Source organism: Oryctolagus cuniculus, chromosome 2, assembly GCF_051225735.1.
Source record: "Oryctolagus cuniculus isolate XC-2025 breed Fujian yellow rabbit chromosome 2, ASM5122573v1, whole genome shotgun sequence".
Taxonomy (NCBI): domain Eukaryota; kingdom Metazoa; phylum Chordata; class Mammalia; order Lagomorpha; family Leporidae; genus Oryctolagus; species Oryctolagus cuniculus.
The window spans coordinates 92,279,217-92,304,285 of record NC_142868.1 but is presented as its reverse complement, the minus strand read 5'-3'; the positions used below and the strand labels follow the sequence as shown (position 1 = coordinate 92,304,285).

Here is a 25,069-nt window from a genome sequence, read left to right as displayed (position 1 = left end):
GGTTTATTGTTTCCTTCATCAAAGTTCAGGTGATGAAAGGCAGAAATTTCATTTCTTAGTGAGATTGTCTTCTGAAGGAATTACTAGTTACTGTGGAAGAAGAAGAAAACAAACATGGTCAAGGCACTGATACTAAATCCCCTTCCACTGCAACGCATAGAGTTGGGATACTGCCTACTAAAAAGCTCAAGTTGAAGCCTTTATGATTTTCTACAAATTCTAGAGAACTATCATTTTAATCAGAAGTATTTGCAAATGAGAAAACATTTTTCACATATAATGAAATTTCCATGAATATTAATACCTTTTTAAAAATTAAATGCATTATAATTTTCCATTTTCTATAACTTGGACCCAGTAATTTTTGTCTTCATGTTATAAACAATTTTTTGCCATTGAAAATTCACAGACCTGAAGCATAGCGCCTACAGTGTTTAATGCATAAAACAGCTGTAGTTATGAATTACTTTCTTTTATAAGCTAATTATAGATCTTATATCTTATTAGGTTAAACTATTTAATTTCATTGTAGTAATTGGAATAAGTCCCCAATAAACTTAAGAGAACTTTACTAAACTGAATAAAAACAGATTAGGTGATTTAAAATTCAGCAGTTTAAAATTAGTAAAGATTCATAGGTTATTTATTGGTACCATACTTGCAGTCTAACAATTTCATTTTAAATTCAAATACATTCTTATTTTAAGAAACACTTACTAATATACACACCAATACTACTTATATGTAAGTGTTTTCCTATGTTTCTGATTTAGATAAGTAAGGAAATACAACTTTATATTGATTTAATATTGTCTGTCAACATTACATTACATTAATTCAGTATGGCAATTTCTTCCTCTTTTTCCAAAGTTTGTAGTAAAACTAGACATTTGCTACATTGCTACCTTTATATTTATTATTACCAAAAGTCAAAATCAAAGTGGTGTGCCTTTTTTCTATTTCCTATCTACAGAGTCCTTATTTCTAATTTCCAAATAATCTGGAAAGAAAAATAAAGAATTGGGGATTAACTCATAGAAAAGATAACATAAAAAGATGAGTGAGAAACTCCACTAATAACAGTGGCATAATTTTGACCTTTCCACCTCTGCTATGTTGTAATTTCAAAATTTGTAGTTGCTTTTTCAACGACTTCAATATTATCTTTTTTTTTTAAGATTTACTTCTTTATTTGAAAGTTAGAGTTACCCAGAGATAGAAAAGGGGAAGGGGGGGGAGGGGGAAAAGGGGGAGAGGGAGAGAGAAAGAGGGAGAGGGAGAGGGTCTTCCATCCACTAGTTCACTACCCAATTGGCCACAACAGCTGTAGCTGTGCCGATCTGAAGCCAGGAGCCAGTAGTTTCTTCCAGGTCTCCCACATGGGTGCAGGGACCCAAGGACTTGGTCCATTTTCTCTTGCTTTCCCAGGCCATAGGAGAGAGCTGGATCAGAAGTGGAGCAGCCGGGACTCGAACCAACGCCTATATGGGATGCCGGCACTTCAGGCAGTAGTTTTACCTGCTTTGCCACAGTGCTGGCCCCAACATTATCTTTTTATTATAGACAATTCCCCCCAAAAGCAAGAAGGAGATTTCTGTATGTAGAATTTTGAATAGCTTTCTGGCTTTAAAAACTTTCTTGTTAATTTGTGTCTGCTGACAGACTTTGCTAACAAAATTTCCCTCTGGCTGACCAATATAAATAGAAATATTATAAATACATATATGTAAAAAAAAACAGGAAAACATAATAGGTGCTATAACATTAAAACACTATATCTGGTTAGCATTCTAAATTTAAATGAAAGAATAATCAAAGGATGCTTTTCTGTACACTAAAAACAAAGCTAGACTAGTGGGTTAACTTTTTAAATTACACTCTTCAAATGCTGTATATATTGGTTTAAAGATAATTTCTTTGTCTATTCTTCAGTCCAGAAGAACAACAACAACTTCAATAAGATGATAATGATGTGAATGGCATATTCCGTCATTATAGATAATTTGAGGAGACAATTGGAACATTTATAATACTAATTAATATGCATATGTGAAATTTAAGAGTAATGATTCATTCATTAAACAAATATTTATTGAGCATTTATTCTGAAAAATACTATAAATAAATTGAGGAATGGGGCTGGCACTGTGGCGTGGTGGGTTAAAGTCCTAGCCCATGGCACCAGGGTCCCATATGGGTAATAGCTCGAGTCCCAGTTACTTCACTTCTAATCCAGCTCCCAGCTAATGCACCTGGGAAAACAGCAGAGGATGGCCCAAGTGCTTGGGCCCCTGCACCCTCATGGGAGACCCAGAAGAAGCTCTTGGCTCCTGGCTTTGGATCAGTTCAGCTCTGGCCATTGCAGCCATTAGGGGAGTGAACCAGCAGATGGAAGACCTCTCTCTCTGTCTCTACCTCTCCCTGTTAACACTTTCAAATAAATAAAATAAATCTTAAAAAAATTGAGGAACAATACAAGCATGAACATTACACTTAATGTATTTCAGATAATACACGCTCCTAGGTGAGTAAAATGTTGGAAAAATCGCAGTGCTGAAATACTGAACCACAACTCCCTTGGTGACAGTGAGAGAGATCAGAGGCAAAAAAGGAATCACTTTTTTTTTTCTCATACTTAGCTTGTAGAAAGTAAGAAGTGTCTGTAAAAGTGTGGCTATGTCAAGAGACATTCAAGTTCAACAGAGAGAGTAGATCTAGAAACACTGTATCTTTCTTAGTAGATTGAGTATCTTCCATCAGGAAGGAGAGAAACTATATAATGTGGTAGCCTAGAAAACAGCCTGTGGTTATAAAAGATATGATGGAACAGTAGTGGATGTCATTTCAAGAAAAAAAAAAAAACTAGGCAATACAAGAAAAGGAAAACTTTACAAGGAAGTTGAGTAGACCTATAAATATTTGATAACTTCAGAAGTATCACAAAGCTATTAACTGTGGAGCACGGGAAACTCAAAAGAGAATTCAGAGAACTTTTGTTAACAATACTGTGGGCTGTTGAAGGCCTGTGAGAAATTCTAAATATTAGTGTGTTTATGATACTTTTATATAACAAAGTGGGGGACTCATTCACTCTGTTGTTTATCTTAGTTCATAGGTATAAATACAATCCAAAAAAAAGCAATGTTTTCCTTTATGGATGTTAACATAAAGGATGGAAAATGTTCATCTTATGACTTAGTTTAACAAACTAATTATAAATATTTAGTCTCAATAATTTTTTCCTGTGTTTGTCACTAGAGTAGGTAATTAATAATAACTGTGTCAACCGAAGAAAAAGATCAATTACATTATTTGATGTTTGTTCCTAGCATGGAAAAAAATTAACAAGTTGTTTTTAATAGTACTTTATCAATTGTGTTGCTAAAAATAGTCAGCATATATTTGTGAATCATCATTTTTCCCATTCTTATGTTTCCAACATATATATTTATAAGAAATATCTCCTAAATGCTTACCTGCTCGTTTCTGCTTGAGTATTATCTTCTGATTTGGACCTAAATAAGAATAACGTCTAAAAGTTACTATGAAGAAACTTGTCTACTTTGATAAGAATAACAGGAAATTTTGTACCAAAAGTAACTCTTTAAACAATTGGGGCATGCAAATACATAATGTTGTTTACTTAAATGTCAACTGCAATTTATAGTACCAAAATTTAAAAAAAAAACAAAAAAACAAAAACCTTCAACAGGGGCTGGCACTGTGGCACAGTGGGGTAAAGCCGCAGCCTGCAGTGCTGGCATCCCACATGGGCACCAGTTCGAGTCCTGGCTGTTCCACTTCCAATCCAGCTCTCTGCTTTGGCCTGGGAAAGCAGTGGAAGATGGCCCAAGTCCTTGGGCCCCTGCACCCTTGTGGAGACCCGGAGGAAGCTCCAGGCTCCTGGCTTCGGATCAGCTCAGCTCTGGCCATTGTGGTCATTTGGGTAGTAAACCAGCAGATGGAAGACCTCTCTCTCTCTCTCTCTGGCTCTACCTCTCTCTGTAACTCTGTCTTTCAAATAAATAAAATAGATATTTTAAAAAAAACCTTCTCCAATGGAGTAAAAATATCAAGATATAACTTTTTTTTTCATGCTCACTGCTAAGCACAAATTATAAGTAGGAAACTAAATTACTAAATTAGGCCTTCAGATTTCAAGTTAGCTTTTTATTTGATGATAAAGTAATTACCACATTGTACAAATTCAAATTCAGGTTTACTTCAGGAAAATCTAGAAGACTGGACAGAATAACTTCACTTCTCTATTCCACACATGCAAAATTTTTGAAGAAAATACCACATAATTTAACATGTAACTCAGATTGACAGCCATAAAAGTTTAAAAAAAATGAACAAACTAGAAACACAGAGGCAAGGCAGGAGCTAAAGCTGAATGCCTAATAGATATGGCTCTAATAACCTCAGATTAGATGCTGTTAAAGACATGCATGAATACAAGTTTAGGCTTTGACTGAAATAACGTGCCTGACTATTTAAAAGAAATGTTAATGGATCTAAAGGGAGATATAGACTCCAAAACAATAGTAACACCTCTCCCCCACTTTCATCAATGGATGGATCAACTAGACAGAAAATGAACAAGGAAACAACAGAGCTAAGCTACATTATGGACAAAATGGACTTGAGAGTTACAGAGCCATTCATCCTGCAGTTGCAGAATACACATTCTTTACATCAGTGCATGGAACTTTCTCTAGAATAGACAATAGCTAGGCCATAAAGCAAAGTTTCAGAAAATTCAAATATACCGAAGTCATGCCATGCATGTTTTCTGACCACAATGGAATGAAGCTAGGAATGAACAACTCAAGATCTCTATAACATATGAAAACACATGGATACATTAATACTCATTAATCAATAGTGGGTCACAGAAGAAATGAAAAGAGAGATCAATTTCTAGAAGCGAATGAAGATGGCAATACAGTATATCAAAAATTATGTGAAACAGCAAAAGCAGTTTTAATTGGGAAGTTTATAGCAATTGGTGCCTACATCAAGAAATTAGAAAGGTACCAAATGAATGAGCTGTCGATGCATATCAAGAACACAGAAAAATAACAACAAACCAAACCCAAAATTAGTAGGGGGAAGGAAATAATTAAAATTACAGAAGACACAAACAAAATTTAAAAAGAAAATACAAAATATCAGTGAAAGGAAGAGCTGTTTTTTTTTAAAAAATACACAAAATTGAATCATTATTACCCAAACTTACAAAATGGGAGAAACCCAAATTAACAAAATGAAGGATGAAAAAAGAGATTTTACAATGGATATCACAGAAATAACAAGACTCATCAAGCATTACTAAAAATTCAGAAGAAAACAAATAGGAAAATCTAGAGGAAATGGATAGATTTCCAGGCACACATCAGCTACTGAAATTGAGTCCTGAACATAGAAAACCTAAACAGACATATAACCAAGAAGGAGATTGAATCAGGAACAAAAACCCTCCCCAAAATGAAAAATCCAAAACCGGCTGGCTTCAGTGATAAATTCTACAAGTTTTAAAGAAGAACTAATTCCAATTCTTCTCAAACTATTCAAAACAACTGAAAGTTAGGGAATCCTCCCAAAATTCTTCTATGAGGCCAACATCACCTTCATTGCAAAATCAGAAAAAGGTAGAACACAGAAAGACAATTATAGATCAGTATCACTGATGAACACAGATGCAAAATTCCTCAACAAAAAAGTAGCTAAGTAATCCAATAACACATCAGAAAGATCATATGCCTGGACCAAGTGGGATTGATCACTGACATGCAGGGATGCTTCAAAATATGCAAATCAACAAATGTGACATATCACATTAACATTTGAAGAATAAAACCATATGAATATCTCAATAGATGCAGAGAAAGCATTTGATACAGTACAAATTTTTCCATGGTAAAATCTGTAAGCAAACTGGGTATAGAAGGATCATTCCTCAACACAATCAAGGCAATGTATGATAAACCTATAGCCAGTATCATATTGAATGGAGAAAAGTTGGAAGTATCTTCACTAAGGTTCAGAACCATAAAAGGATACCCTTTTTCACCACTACTATTCAACATGGTTCTGGCCGTTTTAGCCAGAGCCATTGGCAAGACAAAGAAATCAAATGGATACAAATTGAAAAGGAGGAAGTCAAATTATCCCTGTTGGCAGATGACATGATCCTATATATATGGGAACCAAAAACGTCCACTAGGAGAATATTGGAACTCATAAGAGAGTTTGGTAAAGTTGCAGAATACAAAATCACACAAAAAATTAATAGCTTTTGTATACACAAAAAATTCCATGGCTGATAAAGAACTTGTAAGATCAGTACTATTAACAATAGCTACAAGGAATTTAAACAACTTGAAATAAATTTAACCAAGGATGTGAAATACATCTGCCATGAAAATTACAAAATATTAAATAAATAATAGGAGAAGCCAAAAAACATAGGAAAAACCTATCATGTTACTGGATTGGAAGAATTAATATCATCAAAATATCTATATGACCCAGAACAATTTACAGATTCAATGAATCTCAATGAAAATACCAAGGTCATCTTTCCCAGATCTAGAAAAAAATGATGCTAGATTAATATGGAAACATAAGAGACCCTGAAAAGCTAAAGCAATCTTAAACAACAAAAACAAAGTGTGAGGCATCACAAAACAATATTTTGGCCAGTGCCGCGGCTCAATAGGCTACTCCTCCACCTGAGGCGCTGGTACACTGGGTTCTAGTCCCGGTCAGGGCACCGGATTCTGTCCTGGCTGCCCCTCTTCCAGTCCAGCTCTCTGCTGTGGCCCGGGAGTGCAGTGGAGGATGGCCCAAGTGCTTGGGCCCTGCACCCGCATGGGAGACCAGGAGAAGCACCTGGCTCCTGCCTTTGGATCAGCATGGTGCGCCGGCCTCAGCGCGCCTGCCGTGGCGGCCATTGGAGGGTGAACCAACAGCAAAGGAAGACCTTTTTCTCTGTCTCTCTCTCTCACTGTCCACTCTGCCTGTCAAAAAAAAAAAAAAAACATATTTCAAGACACATTACAGGACATTTATAATCACAACAGCCTGGTACTGCCACAAAAATACAAATGTAGAACAATATAACTGAATAGAAATCCCATAAATTAATCCATGTTGCAAAACCAGCTAATATTTGACAAATAAGCTAAAAATCAACCCTGGAGATAGGACAGTCTCCTCAACCAATGGCTTTGGGAAGATTGGATCTATTGGTGCAGAAATCTGAAACAAGAGCCCTAATTTCCACTTTCTACAAAAATCAACTCACAATTAACCAAGGATTAAAATACTGGGGCCAGCCCTGTGGCACAGTAGGTTAATCCTCTACTTGTGGTGCCAGCATCCCAAATGGGTGCTGGTTCTAGTTCCAGCAGCTTCTCTTCCAATCCTGCTCTCTTCTATGACCTGGGAAAGCAGCAGAAGATGGTCCAAGCACTTGGGCCCCTGCATCTGGCTCCTGGCTCCTGGCTGCAGATCAGAGCAGCTCTGGCCATTGCAGCCATTTGGGGAGTGAACCAATGAAAGGAAGACTTTGCTCTCTGTCTCCCTCTCATTGTCTGTAACTCTACCTTTCAAATAAATAAATAAATCATTTTAAAAAAGATTAAAATACTACCATACATCATCAAATTACTAGAGGAAAACACTGTAGAAATGGTACAATATATTGGTACAGGCATAGCCTTGGAATAGACCCCAGGAGCACAGGCAATAAAAGCAAAAATAGAAAAATGGGATTATACTAACCCAAGAAGCTTCTGCACTCAACCAAGTGTACAGGCAATTGACAGAATGGAAAAAAATATTTGCAAATAATGCAACTGATAAAGGATTAAATCTAGGATCTATGAAGAGTTCAGGAAACTCATGAACATCAAACAATCCAATTAAGTAATGAGCAAAGAACGTGATCAGGCATTTTTTGAAGTATGAAATTCAGATGAATGACAGATGCATTAAAAAATGCTCAGGTTCAAAAGGATCAGGGAAATGGCAAATAGAAACCACAAGAAGGTTTCAACTCAACCTCATTTAAAATGGTTATTATCTAATTAAAAATGAATCTTGATGTGAATCAAAGGGGAGAGGGAGCGGGAGAGGGGAGGGAAGTTATGGTGGGGAGAAAGCCATTGTAATCCATTAGCTGTACTTTGGACATTTATATTCATTAAATAAAAGTTAAAAAACTAGGGAAAAAAAAAAGAATGATGGTTATCATCCAAAACTAAAAAAAAAGCTGCTAAGGAATTGGGGAAAAAGTTACATTCATACTGTTGCTAAGAATGTGATCTAGTATAGCCATATTACCATATTACCCAGCCATTTCATTTCTTGGAATTTATCCAAACAAAATGAAATCAACATCTAAAAGAGTTATTTGCAATCCTATTTTCATTGTAGCTCAATTCACAGTAGCTATGTTATGGAATTAACCCAATGTCCATCTGTCCATAAACTGATGCCTACATAAAGAAAAAAATGCACACACACACACACACACACAATGGAATACTACTCAGCCATAAATATGAACGAAAACTTGTCTTTTGCAACAAAATAGATGCAACTAGAAACTATTATACTACTTAAATAAGCCAGTCTCAAAAAGACAAATGCCATATTTTCTCTGATATGTGGTAGTTAATATAAAAAAAAAAACAAAGAAAGGTATAGGAATGAAATAGGCATATTGTAATTTGATTACTGTTTTGAGCCTTTTCACTTTGTGGAACTGTGGTCTTTCTACTTTTACTTGCTGAATATTATGGTTAGTGGTACATTAAACATGTGATTTTACAGCAGAATGACTATGTTTTTGCCAAAGTTAAAGAAATAATAGAAAGAAAGGAAATAGCAGAATTGAGGAGGGAGATAAAGAAAGAGGGAAATATTGTTATTGTCAGATTTGTACCTATGAAACACATGAAATATATTCTCCTTACATTAATAAAAATTTTAAACTATATTAAAAATGTATCATTCAAGTCACCAATGATTCCCATATGATCAGGAGAATCAACTTGCAATGAGGGCAGATGAAAGTAGACTCTCAGGCTATATCTATATCCCTCCTCCTGCAGATTGATCTATTTATGGATAGATCACTAATTGATTCAGAATAAGACAGAAAGAAGCTAAGAAATGGGGTTTTGCTTTCACTGAAATTGTTCAGATTGGAAATGAAATGCACAAGAAGTGTCATGGTTCCAGAAATACTACTACAAACTATGCCAAAAGATATTCATGAGTGAACCCATTATAAATAAGATGTCATTTTGCAATGTGTACAAAAGTGTATCATGGAGCACATTTTTAAAAAGAAAAAAAACTATTCTGCAGGTCATATAAGTTGCATGATCTGTACTAAAAATAATCCAAAGAACAATGCCAACTGTTTCCCCTCCTAATCAAAAGGCAGCTCAATAACAGGGTTGTTACCCAACTGAAAACTGGCAGGTTGATTTCACACAAACGACTTAAGATGCAGGGAACTTGAGATACTTGCATTTATGAACACATTCTCTGGATAGGTAGACACCTATCCCATCCAAACAGAGAAGACCTGTAAAGAGGCCAAAAACCCTCAAGGAAATCATCTAGCATTTTGGCTACCTAACCCAATTCACAATGACAATCAGGCAGCATGTTTCTTTCATAACCTAATGAACATCTGGGATCCTGTAGATCAATTACAAATTACACTTATATTAAAGAACTTAGTCTTCAGAAGAAAGGAGATCAATCATACTTTAAAGAAGAATCTTGCCAAGATATCTCGAGAAATTAATTTAACTCAGAATAAGGCACTACCACTTGACTGACTGTGGCTACAGGTAGTCTCTGTGAAGTAGGCTCCTGTTAAGCCATTTAAAATACTTGAGGATGTGACCATCTTGTGAAATGACTAAGATATTGTCTGGGATTTCTGCATGCCTGGTTCAAGTCCTGGATCCTCCATTAACAATCCAGTTTCCTGCTAATGCACACCCTCTGAGGCAGTAGATGATGTTTCAAGTCCTTGGTCCTTTTTCCTACAGGAAAGAGTTGGATTGAACACTAAGTTTGTGGTTTTGGACTGACTCATTGGCTAGGACATGTGAGGAGTGCACCTGCAAATGAAATATCTCTCTCTCTCTCTCTCTCTATCTATCTCTTTCTCTCTCTCTCCCTCTTCCTCCTTACCTTCTTCAGTCTCTCTGATTTTCCAACACATCTTATGAAAACTTATAATGAAATAGAAAAATATTTAGAGCAAAGTGGAAACTATGCACCACCTATAAAAATCACTCATTAAAAAGGATACAAGTTAATTAGGTTTACAACTGAATTATCATAAATGATTTTAAGTGATCACGATATATCACATTAATACACTGAAAACTAAAAACCATATGATGATCTCAATAGAAGCAGAGAAAGCATTTGATAAAATGCAACATACTTTCATAATAAAAAATCGTAAGCAAATTGGAACCAATGTAACAGATTATAAACTCAAGAAATTAATCCACATAGCTGCAACCAACTAATCTTTGACAAATGAATAAAAATCACTCCCTAGAGAAATGACAGTTCTTTAATAACTGGCATTGGGAAAATTGGATCTCTGCATGCTGAAATATGAAATAAGCTGCTGATCTTAGCCTTTTACAAAAATCAGCTCCTAATGTATCAAAGATCTAAACCTAAGACCTGAAACAAAAAAATTACCATAGGAAAATGTAGTGTGAACACTGGCCCAGATAAAGCCTTTTTGGATAAGACCCAAGAAGCACAGGCAATGAAAGCATGAACAGACAAATCAGATTTCATTAAGCTAAGAAGTTTCTGCACAGCAAAGGAAACATTCAACAAATTGAAGAGGGAACCAACAGAATGAGAGAAAACATTTGCAAACTATACATCTAATAAATGATTAGTATTCTTAATAAATGAAGCATTCAATAAACTAAGCAATAAGAAAGCAAACAATCACTCTAGTAAATGAGCTAAGGATATTAGCACACATTTTTCAAAGGATGCGATACAAATGACACATGAAAAGATGCTCAGGATCACTAGCCATCAGGCAATTGCATATAACACAACGATGAGGTTTCATCTCACCTGTTAGAATGGCTTTCATCAAAAAATAAAAACAAAAAATAACAAATGCTGGGGCCAGTGTTCTATAGTAGTGGGTAACATTACCACCTGGCATGCCAGCATTCTGAAGGGTGCCAGTTTGTGTTCAGGTGCTTCAATGCCAATGCAGCTCCATGGAAATGCCAGAGAAAAGCAGCAGAAGGTAATCCAAGTTTTTATACCCCTACTACCCAAGTGAGACTCAATGAAGCTCTTGCCTCCTCACTTCAGCTTGGGCCAGCCATTGTGTTCATCTCGTTAACTGATAGAAGGAATCTCTCTCCTCGCCTCGCCTCGCCTCGCCTCGCCTCTCCTTGCCTCTCCTCGCCTCTCCTCTCCTCCTCCATCTATCTCTGCAACTCTTTAAAAATAAAACATTCTTTTAAAAATAACAAATCCTGTTGAGAATGTGAAGAAAAAGACACCCTAACACACTGTTGGTGGTATGTAAACTAGTACAACCATTATTGAAGACAGCAGGGAGGTTCCTCAGAAATCTGAAAGTTGGCCTCTCATATAATCAAGAGTGGGCTCTTACAAATTTACCCAAAGGAAAATAAATAAGCATTTAAAAGAGGTATCTGTACCCCCACTTTTTATGCTTATGTGTTTTTACTGAATAACAGACATTCCTTTATGATGCTATGCATGGCATCTTTGTTTATAATCATAATATTACATAAAATAAAAAAGCAGCAAGCATTGCAAGTCCACTTCTTCACTCTCTCCTGCTATTTTTTTGGTGTCTCCTAAGCAGGAAAGAGATATTAAAATAGCAAATATCAGGAGCTATACATCTTGAGTCAAATCCTGATGTGCTACTCTACCACCGTGTAACCTTGAAAAAGCCACCTAACTGCTCTAAGCACATTTACTCCATTGAGAAAGAGGAAGGGCTGCCCAAAGTGGCTTACAGAATAAATGTTTGAGAGTACAAAGCTGAAAACACAAAGCTCAAGTCCCAGAACACAGGTATTCTCTGGGTATTTAGAGTCATCTTATTCATTGTTCTTCTCATCTGGACATCATGACTCATACCCATGACCCTGATCTTAAAAATGTAAAGGAGACAAATCATGGTAAATCCAATCTCTCAAAGAATGTAACCAATCCACACAGTGAGAAAGCAACATGTTAGAAATCATATTTGCTTGGTGGTAGACTGGGTACCCCATTTTATATCAGCTGAATTCACAGTAGCTAAGATTTGGAATCAACCAATATGTCCATCAACTGTTAAGTGGATCAAGAAAATGTGGTGTATATACACTATGGAATACTATTCATCCATAAAAAGAATGAAATCCTGTTTTTTTGCAACAAAATGGATGCAATTAGAGACTCTATTTCTTAGTGAAAGAAGCCAGTCTGCAAAAGACAAATATATGTTTTCTCTGATTCATGGTAACTAATATATAGTGTACTAAAGAGTGATGTATAAGAGTGAAACTGACATCTTGATATTTGATTACTGGTTATAGCCCTTGTTTATACTCCTCAGGAAGTGGTGTTTCTACTTGCTACTTCTTGAATTTTGTATGTAGTGGAAGATTAAGCTTATGATTATAAAGTAAATTGAAAGTATGCAATCACAAAAATTAAAAGAAAAAAATAAGAAAGGAAGGTATAGAAAGGATGGAGGGGAGTGTGGGATGTATCATTGTTCTTAAAAAAGTATATATGAAATACCTGAAATTTGTTCCCTTTATATAAATGAATAAGGAAGGAAGGAAGAAGAGAGGAAGGAAGAAGGAGGAGGAGGAGGAAGAGAGAGGATGAAAGGAAGAAAAAAAGAAGAAAAGAGAGAGGGAAGGAAGGAAGGAAGGAAGGAAGGAAGGAAGGAAGGAAGGAAGGAAGGAAGGAAGGAAGGAAGGAAGGAAGGAAGGAAAAGATTTTAACAACAGGTTGGCCAGTTGCATGACATCAGTCACATCAGTAACCCTTCGACCCAGAACATCTGGAATTCATTTAAGGATTTCTTCCCCAACAAATCCTGGCTAAACTGGCTATTGTCACTCACAGGGCCTTTGGTCATGGTCTTCTTACTCCTCCTGTTTGGGCCAATAAATCTTAAATTTCTTTCCAAGCTCATTAGTCAAAATTTCAACTCCAAGTTTATGGGATATCAACCTTTACATCCATATGGGTGCTGTGCTCTAGTCCCAGTTACTCCTCTTCCAGTCCAGCTCTCTGCTGTGGCCTGGGAAAGCAGTGGAGGATGGCCCAAGTGCTTGGGCCCTGCACCTGCATGGGAGACCAGGAAGAAGTAACTGGCTCCTGGCTTTGGATCAGAGCAGTGCCAGCTGTGGCGGCCATTTGGGGGGTGAACCAGTGGATGGAAGACATTTTTCTCTGTCTCTCTCTCATATCTATATCTCTACCTGTCAAATAAATAAAAAAGAAAAAAAGAAAACAAAAACAAACACTGAAGCATACATACCAAACATAGATACAACAGAGGTTTATTCCTTTCTAGTTCGAATAATTAAGAGTCTAAATCACACAGACAAGTCTCTCAAGAAAGTTAGAGCAATGAAAGCAAATCTTAGACAATATAGAATACAATATACTCATAAACAAGAACTCATATGGTAAGTTTATTTGCTTTCTTATTTATTCCTTATTTGAATAGTGGAGAGATAGAGGTAGAACTTCCATTCCTGGTTCACTTTGCAAATACCTCAAATAGCTTAGGTGGGGCCAGTTCAAAACCAGGAGCCAGGGGCAGGCGCCGTGGCTTACTTGGTTAATCCTCCACCTGCAGCGCCAGCATCCCATATGGGTGCCGAGTTCTAGTCCAAGTTGCTCCTCTTCCAGTCCAGCTCTCTGATGTGGCCTGGGATAGCAGTAGGGGATGGCCCAAGTGCTTGGAAGAACCACCTGGCTCCTGGCTTCGGATCTGTGTAGCCCCGGCCGTAGCAGCCATTTGGGGAGTGAACCAATGGACGGAAGACCTTTCTTTCTGTCCTCTCTGTCTATAACTCTGTAAAACAAACAAACAAACAACAACAACAAAAACAAAGCCAGGAGCCTACAACTCAATCTGGGTCTCTCAGATGGGTGGCAAAAAACTTATCTTAGCCATTACCTACTGCTTTCCAGGGTTCAAAGGAAGCTGGAATGGGAAGAGGTGCCAGGATAATAAGCCGAACACTCTTACAAAGGATGATCGTGTTCTGAGTGACAGCTTAACTTCTGTGCCTACTTAATTTCAATTCTATTTTAAAACTGGAGAGTGTAGTTAAAATGATATATAAGAAGGAAGTTTCAGTTTTATTATTTTTGTTAGAAAACTTGGAAAATAAAAAAGAATTAAAACAGGACAAAAGCAAGGTAACAAAAAGGAGAGGGGAAGAAAAATGATATAAAAAGCAAAAGATATGCAGATCTCAACAAAACCAGAAGTCATATTTTTCAAGTTATTAATATAAGAGAAACACTTCTGAGAGACCTACTTAGGAAAAAGAAAAATAAGACATGTAAACTAGTGTGTTAGAAATGGAAACCCATCTACAAAGAAAGTATAGGTATAAGAAATTACAAATAAATGAATATTAGGGCAAATGGATGTAGCCACATATACCTAAAATCTTTAATATGTACTAGGTCTCATTGCGGATACCCTCCTCTGGAGGCAAGTTGAGGAATCATACAGAAGGAAATTTCAGCTGTAATTAACAATGGCTTATTTCATAACAAATGAGAAAATAATGAACATCTGTTTATTTCCAGTGGTAGGCAAGTGAATGTTTTTCACCTTATTCTGTGTTTGGATAATTTATTCAAAAATTTAAAAATACAGGCTAAATCATGAATCAGCTTTCAGAAAATTTTACTCTGAGAATATTATTTTTTATTATGTTTACATGAGGCATCATGTAAACTAAAATATTTCAACTCTGGTAGGGCCCCAAAATCTGCATCTTTCATAAATAATCCTGCCACTTTAGCAGATGACACAGATCATATTCTGATAACCTCTAAAGTACTGAAAGAAATTCACTTAGAAATATTTTTGCTTTTTTGCTCTTAAGTAGGAGGGCGATGATTTTGGCAGGATATTTAAATTATATTCTCACTGAATTTTTTTAAATAATGTTTTTTCTATAAAAAGAGAACACATTTCATGTATTTCATAATACAGTTTTAACAGCATAATAATATATCCATCCTATTCTCTCTCCCTCCCTTTTTCACACCCTCCTTTTTATTTTTTCATTTAAATGGAGATACTTACAACTATCTCAAATAATTAAATATTCATGTTACCAAAAATGCCAATATAACATATTATCGCTGTTCCTAATATTGCCTTACATTTGAATATGTTACTAAGATAACCCCAGAAAACAAACTCAAATTACTTGATACTTAGGGATTCATCTTCCTTGGCAGGCCGCCTTTTCAGTTTATCCCATGCCACAATTATTGCAGTGGCTACAATGAGAATAGGAAAACCAATGAAGAAACTTAGATTCCAATGATTTTCAGCTATTTTAGGAGTTATCTCCTCCTTTAAATCTAAAAAAAAAATAACAAATTGAAGTATTAAAATAAAATGTCAAATTTTACTTTCAAGTTGTAATGAATGAAAATGTCCATAATAGTTATTCAAAGAACACAAAGAAATAAGTTTAGAATCATAATATTTGAAACTACTCTACAATTTTTCATTTTAGAAGCATGGTGTAAAGCTCCAGAAAGTTCCACAGTATATTACATTACAAAGCAGCTATAGCAAAATCTCAGTATTACAAAATAAGAGGTCAGGAAACTTCAGTGATATGCAATGTAAGATTGTCTAATTGCAATGTAGTTTATATTTGCACTGTTATTGGGTTTTGGAGAATTAGGTTATCAAAGGACCTGTAGAAGTGAAACCGACACTATGAGAAACGATGTCTTGATCAGCCCTTGTCCTGACTGTCGAGGAACATCTTACTATTTTATTCCTTTTAACATCTTTTGGTCTACTTAATACCATTGGTTGAACTCTAATTAACACACAATTATTCTTAGGTGTTTAAATTTAACTGAAAAGTGATCCCTGTTAAATATAAGAGTGGGAATAAGAGAGGGAGGAGGTGTACAGTTCAGCACATGCTCACTCAGACTTACCATTAATTGTAGACTTAGAAACGTGCCAGGGGATTCCAATTCAATCCCATCAAGGTGGCATGTATCAATGCCATTTTACTAGTCAAAGTTTCAGTTCACAATTGATTATAATGATAGGATTAAGAGTCAAAGGGATCACATAAACAAGACTAGTGTCTGCTAATAATAGCTGATAGAATTAAAAAGGAGAGAACGATCCAACATGGGCAGTGGGATACACAGCAGACTCATAGAATGGCAGATGTCCTAAACTACACTCTGGCCTCAGAGTGTAGTTAAGGTATTTGGATCTGGCTAAAAAGCCCATGAGAGTTTCACAGGCATAGAGAGCCAAGACACTCTCAGGGAAAAAAAAAAAAAAAAAACCACCTAAATGAAAGATCTCCATGAGTGAGATCCCAGTGGAAATACGGGCCATCAAAGAAGGAGGTACCTTTCTCTGAAGGGAGGAGAGAACTTCCAATTTGACTATGGCCTTGTCTAAATAAGATCAGAGTTGGTGAACTCAAAAGGCTTCCATAGCCTTGGCAACTCATGACAGGAGCCTAGAGTGATGAATGACGCCATAAACAAGAGTGTCAATTGTTAAATCAACAACAGGAGTCACTGTGCACTTACTCTTCATATAGGATCTCTGTCCTTAATGTGTTGTACAATGTGAATTAATGCTATAACTAGTACCCAAACAGTATTTTTCACTTTGTGTTTCTATGTGGGTGCAAACTGTTGAAATCTTTACTTAATATATACTCAATTGATCTTCTGTATATAAAGACCATTGAAAATGAATCTTGATGTGAATGGAGTAGGAGGGGGAACAGGAGATGGAAGGGTTGCGGGTGGGAGGGAAGTTATGGGCGGGGGGAAAGCCACTGTAATTCAAAAGGTATACTTTGGAAATTTATATTTATTAAATAAAAGTTATAAAAAGAGTTTGACAAACATTTGCTAATTCAATGAGAAAATGATTTAAAGAAACCAAAATATAAATAAATAAATAGAGCGCTACTATAGCACATTTCTTTCAAGTAATAATCTATAGATTGTGCATATTTAAATTATGAACGTTTTCAAAGTAGTGTTATCTTTCCATTTCACTTCTACTGATATAACAAAAACACAGTAACAATACTAGACACAACAAATGTTTATTTAGGATTAATCATAAATAAGAAAGTTGCAGTGTAACCATTATGGAAGATGGTATGGAAATTTTCAGAAATTTGAAAATAGGTCTACCATATGAACCAGCCATGCCACTCCTGGGAATTTACCCAAACTAAATGAAATCAGCATATGAAAGTTATTTTTACATACAGGTTTACTGTAGCTCAATTAACAAAAACTAAGACATGTAATCTACACAGATGTCCATCAACTGATGACAGGATAAATAAAATGTGGTATATACACTATAGAATACAACCAAGCCATAGAAAAAGAATGAAATCCTGTGTTTTGCAACAAAATGGACTCAGCTGGAGACCATTATGCTTGGTCAAATAAACTAGTCCTAAAAAGACAAATATCATGCTTTCTCTGATATGTGATAGCTAATATAAAATATAAGAAGTATAATAGTGAAACTGACACCTTATGATTTGAGAATTCTTTTAAGCCCTTGTCTATACTCCAGGGGAACCATGGTCTTTCTACTTTTGAGTTATTGAATATTATGGATATTGGTGCATTAAACCTGTGATTATGGTTATCTTCTTAGAATTGCATATATCAAATACATAAAGTCTATTCTCTTTATATTAATAAAATAAAAAAGAAACATTGCAAAAATTAAAGAAAAAAAGAAAGGAAGGAGAGAGGATGAGGGAAGGAGGGAAGTATGTTTATCTATGAAACACATGAGATCTGTTCTGTTCCAAAATATCCTAAAAATTATTCTAAGGGAGATGCCAGTAACATCAATAAATAGAAATTTTGAAAGAATTCAGCTTCAATCATGGTCCTGTAATGTTAGCAAAGAACTAGGGTAAAGATGTATTTGGTTTTCATTTATTAAGAGAACTGTGATTAAATCTTCAATACAAACATTAGTCTCTAAGTAGCCCAATAAATTGTGTTTAGTGAAGATAAACAAGTTCAAAATTTCATTAAATGGCTGAAAATATAGATACTTACCCTTTTTCTCAGGTAATAAAGGTAATGCTCTATTATGCCGTTGGCAATTTGGAGGCTGGAAACCTGGAGAACAGTGGCATACCCCAGTAGAAGTGCACACCTAGGATCATTTTTTAAAAAAAATTAAGTGATTAAAGTGTTATTTCAAAGAAATTGAAATTATGAAATGTATCATTTTGCTTACTTTTGTGTGTTAGTCAAACTGTTTACATGGGTTATGAGGCAAGATAATCCGCAAATCAAATACTTTATTTCTAGGTGAAATGCAATTTTGAAAAAGAAACAGGAATACAAGGTTGTACAAAATGAGGTTCACGTATTTGCATTAAGAAAGTTTAGCACATTTCACTGTTAATCTGCAAATTTAATGTGTTTTTCAAAAACATATACTACTTAAACATTAAAGAAAATGTGATCTTTCCAGTGACGTGCTAGCTCCCACAGCTAACTGTAAACAGCTCCTCTCATCTCCATGTTAGTAGCTTGAAATAGTTGTCCAAACTGACAGGAAATGCATCCTTCCCCAGACTGCTTGTTAAAGACTTTTAAATAATTCTTAAAATTTGTATAACATGAACAAATTTCATGTATTTCATACATTTCCCTCCCACTCATGCTCCCACCAACCCTCCTTCTTCCATTCTTATTCTCTCTTTATATTTTTCAATGACATATTCCGTTTATTTTATAATCATATGCTTTATCATTTTCCTGATGTAGGCACTAATTTTTACAAATTCCCTCAGCAGTGTTTTTGCTGTATCCCATAATCTTTCATGTGTTGTGTTGTCATCTTAACTCATTTCCAGTAATTTTTTGATTTCCCTTTTGATTTCTTCTATCACCCACAGTTCATTCAGGAACAGGTTTTTCAGGCTCCATGTCGTTGCAGATTTTTTAGAGTTTCTTAAGTTGTTAATTTCAAACTTCATTCCACTGTGGCCAGAAAAGATGCATGTTATGATTTCAATTTATTTGAATTTAATGAGACTTACTTTATGGCCTATCATATGGTCTATCCTAGAGAATGTTCCATTCACTAATGAGAAGAAAATACACCTGTGGGATGACACGTTCTATAGATATCAGTTATGTCTATTTGGCCCATAGTTTAGATTAGTTCTGTTGTTCACTGATTTTGTTCAGTTGATGTATCCATTGATGAAAATGGGGTGTTGATGGGGTCGGCGCTGTGGCACAGTGGGTTAAAACACTGGCCTGAAGCACCAGCATCCCATATGGGTGCTGGTTCTAGTCCCAACTGCTCCTCTTCCAGTCCAGCTCTCTGCTAGGGCCTGGGATAGCAGTAGAGGATGGCCCAAGTCTGTGGGCCCCTGTACCTGTGTGGGAGACCTGGAGAAAGCTCCTGGCTCCTGGCTTCAAATTGGCGTAGCCTCGGCCATTGTAGCCATTTGCGTAGTGAACCAATGGATGGAAGACCTCTCTCTCTCTCTGCCTCTCCTCTCTCTGTGTAACTTTGACTTTCAAATAAATAAAATAATTCTTTATAAAAACAAAATAAAGAAAGTGGGGTGTTGAAGTCCCCCATTATGATGTTATGGAGTCCATGTCTCCCTTTAGATCCATTAACACTGGTTTAAAAAGCTTGGCGCCCTGGCATTGTGTCTCATTCCATTTATAATAGCCAAATTTCACTGATGAATGATCCCTTAATCATTACATGATACACTTCTTTGTCTCTTTTAACCATTTTTGTGCTAAAGTCTATTTTGTCTGATATCAAGATGGCTACCCCTGCTCTTTTTTACTTCCCATTATCATGGAATATCTTTTACTATCCTTTCACTTTCAATCTGCATGTATCTTTGCTCATGTGGTGTGTTTCTTGTAGGCAGCACATAGATGTCTTGTTTAACCCATTCAGCCAGTTTAACTGGAGGGTGTAGGCCATTTACATTCAAGGTTAGTATTTTAAGTAATAACTTGGCACTGCCATTTTCCCATTAATATTCTTATTGTTTACTTTGGGTTTCCCTTGTACTTTTACTAGATTTTCTGCCTTCACATACTTTCATAATGATGAGTATCATTTGATGTTTCTGTGTGTAACACATTTTTAAGCATCTTTTGTAAGGCTGGAGGAGCGGTGACAAATTTTTTCAATTTATGTTAGCTATAGAAGTCTTTATTTTACCTTCATTCATAAATGAGAGCTTTGCAGGGTACAGTATTATGGGTTGATAGTTTTTTTTTTTCTCTTAAGATTTGGACTCTCCATTGTCTCCTAGCCTGTAGAGTTTCTCCTTAGTAGTCAGCTATGAGTCTAACTGGCGATCCTCTGAAAGTAATCCTGCATTTCTCTCATGCACATTTTAGAATTTTTTTTTATTTCTACTGGTGAAATTCTGACTATAATGTGTTGCAGTGAAGATCTTTTCTGGTCATATCTATAAGGAGTTCTATCAACTCAGATGTCTAGCAACTGAAGATAGGATATAGAAATTATGATATGCATGCACTATGGAATACAACACAGTGGTAAAAAAATTGAAATCCTGTAGTTCTCAATAAATTGGATGTAACTGGAAACCCTTATACTTAGTAAAATAATCCAGTTCCAAGAAGAAAAATACCATAAGTCTTCTGATCTGTGGTAACCGAGTGCCAAAAAGGTAAATCTATATAAGTGAAATTCATACTTTGAGATGCAAAGATTTTTAAGAGCACTTGTCTTGACTGTAGAGGAACATTTTTTAGTGTCAAACTATTTGTTGAACTCTTTTCTTGTTGTAGGGTTAATCTTATGAGCATAAATTTACCTGAAATAGATCTTTGCAAAAAATATAAATGGAAATAAGAGAGTGAGGAGAAAGAAGCATGGGAGCATGGGTGGGAGGGAAGGTAGGGTGGAAATTATCACTATGTTTCTGTATCTGTATATGTGAAATACATGAAATTTATATACCTTAATTTTTTTAAAAAAAGTGGAGCAGTCAGGATATGACTTTACCTGCTACAGCACAACACCAGCCCATTAATTGGATCTTAATCTCAATGAAAGAACATGGATATTGTACCGTGAATTAATTCAAAAAACTTCATAAGAGAAGCATGGTGTCAATTTATCCCAAAATATCTTCATTGTCTCGTTAATTTGAATTTCTTGTTAAGACACTATCTTCCAACAATTCCTACTACAAACTTCCAGTTGCCATTTGTAATTAATAAACAATTTTATGGAGATACTTTGAGATTATGTAGCCATTTGATTCATAAAACTTTCACCCAGGTGTGAGCATTGAATCTAGCAGTTATGATATCCATGCCCATTATGTATAAACTTTTTGATGTGGTTTTAGATTTAGTTTACTAGTATTCTATTGTGAAGTTTTGCATCTAAGTTCATAAAGGGTACAGGTTTGTAGTTATTTTTTGCCTTCATTTTACTTAAAAATTTAGTTAAAAATAATTAACATTACTTTTCAAATATATGTACATTATAGATACGTATCAAATCCTAATATTATATTTCACATACAATAGACAAAAAAGGAATTAATTTTAGTGTGTTGCTTTGTGACATTATAAATGAAAGGACTTCAGAAATGTTAAGATGCATGATAGTAACTCATTTAATTCACTTGTAATTTAATTCTTGAAATTTATAATAAAACATGTTCTTTGGTTTCAGAAGCACTTTTTCCTCTAATGAGACACACAGATATCAAAGATACTGAGAAATAAACCCTTTGTCATTTTGCTCTTTATAAGAAAAGTAATAAGAGACTTGGTAGGAATTCATCAGATCACCTCTTTACTCTGCTAATGATTTATCTGCTTCCCCTGTTGCTTATCCTCCATGAAATTAAGTGTAAGGACCCATCAAATTGTAACTGAAACCCAAATAAACAGATGTTTTTTTCAGCTTATTTGTAGATCAAAAGTATCATTTACTTTGGAATAATTATATCCTCAGAGAAGATACATCTAGAGAAGCCTAGAGGACAGCACTGTTCCCTCTACTTGACCCCATTACTCATAGATTATTCTAAGATCTTCTTGTGTGCCTGAAGATGCTCCTGTAAAAGCTGTTCATTCTTAGGGGTGCTGCAGATGCAGTTAAGACTTCCTATTTCTTTCCCTCTCCACTTCTTGAGGCAAGTGGTCTTCCCAAAATTTTTGAGTATGTGCTCACTTGATGTTCATATAAATTATATTCATTTTTCAATTATGTGCATGGAATGTAAATATATAAGGCACAAGCAAATTTTTGAAAAGATACTGTGATGGATATGAAGTTCAACAACTTTCATCCCACTTTCCAAAATCTGCTTTTTGCAATCCCTAGCATGTTGGCACCTCACTTAAGGACAGCTTTTCTCATTAGCACAGGCATACTTCTCATCTGGGCAGAGAAAGGAGTGATTACTCCTATCCTGACTGAAATTTGTGGTGGGTCTCCCAGTGCACTGGTATATCACACAGATGTACATTCAACAGGACAGAGAAGATGTACTGTATTTCTATATTAATCCTGATGTGGAGTACATACTAAAGGAGATCATTTAATTAAACAACTTCTGCTTCGTACTGTACAACTCTTAATGACTAGTTTTGTCTTGTCCCCAGTGTATTAAGTCTACATACACCCAAACGTGATATTCTGTTTCTTTTTATTCATTTTTAAATATTTTATTATTTTAGTCACTTTGATTCAAAATTGCATGAAATCAAAGTTCATCATCAAAGATAAAATATTTAGAAATAAGCAAATTTAGTACTGGTTTAACCTTTTTATTGTCTTGTGAAAGAAAGAATAATACATTTAGCAATGAGTGGAAAAAATACAGCAGCTAGCAGATGCGGTTATAACCACAAAGTTTTTAAATGGCATAGGATGTCAAAGTGGAACAAAAATTGATGTGTGTTAAAATGGAACATGGACTGACTTGACAGAAAAAAGAGCACATTTCTCAGGGAAAAAAAAAATCTTTAGATAGGTGGGAGCCTGGTGAAAAAAAGGAGTTAACCTATTGTACATGTCGTCATGATAAAATGAACTTCTGAATGCTCATCCAATGAGGAAAGGAAGTTAGGGATGTAGACACTGGAGTATGTATGCTTCTTTTTCTCTATCGCGTGGATGCCTACCCATTGGTCGCCTGTCCTTTCAAGGTTGTGAATAAAGCCTCGCTTCATGTTTCAGAGTCCATCCTTTAATAAGTAAGGTGGCCTCTGGTGGGCTTTGCTAATTTTAATAAAATTACATTGTTAGGAAAAACTAAAGGGTAGAATGTTCAGTGGTTTCCAGTGATTAAAAGAAAGGGAGGGGCCGGCGCCGTGGCTCAATAGGCTAATCCTCCACCTTGCGGCGCCGGCACACCGGGTTCTAGTCCCGGTTGGGGCGCCGGATTCTGTCCCGGTCGCCCCTCTTCCAGGCCAGCTCTCTGCTATGGCCAGGGAGTGCAGTGGAGGATGGCCCAGGTGCTTGGGCCCTGCACCCCATGGGAGACCAGGAAAAAGCACCTGGCTCCTGGCTCCTGCCAGGATCAGCGCGGTGCGCCGGCTGCAGCGGCGGCCATTGGAGGGTGAACCAACGGCAAAGGAAGACCTTTCTCTCTGTCTCTCTCTCTCACTGTCCACTCTGCCTGTCAAAAAAAAAAAAAAAAAAAAAAAAAAAGAAAGGGAGGGGCGCTGGCGACATTGTGCAGTTAAGCATTGTGATCTCCAGTTGTATCAGTTTTGCTGCCAAAGATAGTATTTTATCCATTTTTATGGCTGAGTAGTATTCCATTGTGCACTCATACTGCAAATTTCTTTATTCAGTCATCACTTGATAGGTATCTGGGTTGATTCCAAACCTTAGCTATTGTGAATTGAGTTGCCATACATATGGGAGTCCAAATAACTCTATCATATGCTTTCATTTCATTTTGGTAAATTGGGGTGGGTCATATCGCAGATCTCATTTTTGGTTTCTGAGAAATCTCCATACTGTTTTTCTTTTTTTTTTTTATTTGACAGAGTTAGATGGTAAGAGAGAGAAACAGAGAGAAAGGTCTTCCCTCCGTTGGTTCATCCCTCAAATGGGTGCTACGGCTGGCGCTGCCCTGATTCGAAGCCAGGAGCCAGGTGCTTCCTCCTGGTCTCCCACGCAGGTGCAGGTACCCAAGCACTTGGACCATCCTCCACTGCCTTCCTGGGCCACAGCAGAGAGCTGGATTGAAAGAGGAGCAGCTGGGACTAGAACCCGGTGCCCATATGGAATGCCGGCGCCTCAGGCAGAGGATTAGCCAAGTGAGCCACAGCACCGGCCCCTCCATACTGTTTTTCAATAATGGTTGTCCTAGTTTACATTGCCACCAACTATGTTTTAGGGTACCCTTGTCAACACATTCTTACCAGAAGATTGTTGGGTATTTATTTATTTATTTTTGATGATAGCTATTCCAAAGGGGGTGAGGTGAAACCTCACTGGGTTTTGTCTTTTACATTTTTTTAAGTGGAACAAATTTCATGTATTTCTACCCTCCCTCCTTTCCATGACCTTACATTCCCTCTTCCTTTCCTTTACCATTCCTTCCTTTATTTTTAAAATAGTATTTATTTGAAACACAGAGTTACAGGGAGGGAAAGGGAGAGAGGGAGAGAGGGAGAGAGGGGGAGAGGGAGAATGGGAGAGAGG

The 25,069-nt window shown here is 36.2% G+C and overlaps 1 protein-coding gene across 1 annotated transcript in view; it reads right to left on the bottom strand.

Moving 5' to 3' along the window:
• Positions 1–25,069, bottom strand: part of LOC138843052 (disintegrin and metalloproteinase domain-containing protein 32-like) — a 144,992-nt gene continuing 119,923 nt past the window's right edge. The window contains exons 18-21 of the mRNA XM_070068586.2: positions 18,424–18,523; positions 15,534–15,690; positions 3,477–3,515; positions 1–90 (exon numbers count right to left, since the gene is read on the bottom strand). Of these exons, the coding sequence (XP_069924687.1) occupies positions 84–90; positions 3,477–3,515; positions 15,534–15,690; positions 18,424–18,523 (303 nt within the window). The 3' untranslated portion in view covers positions 1–83. The remainder of the gene's footprint in view (positions 91–3,476; positions 3,516–15,533; positions 15,691–18,423; positions 18,524–25,069) is intronic.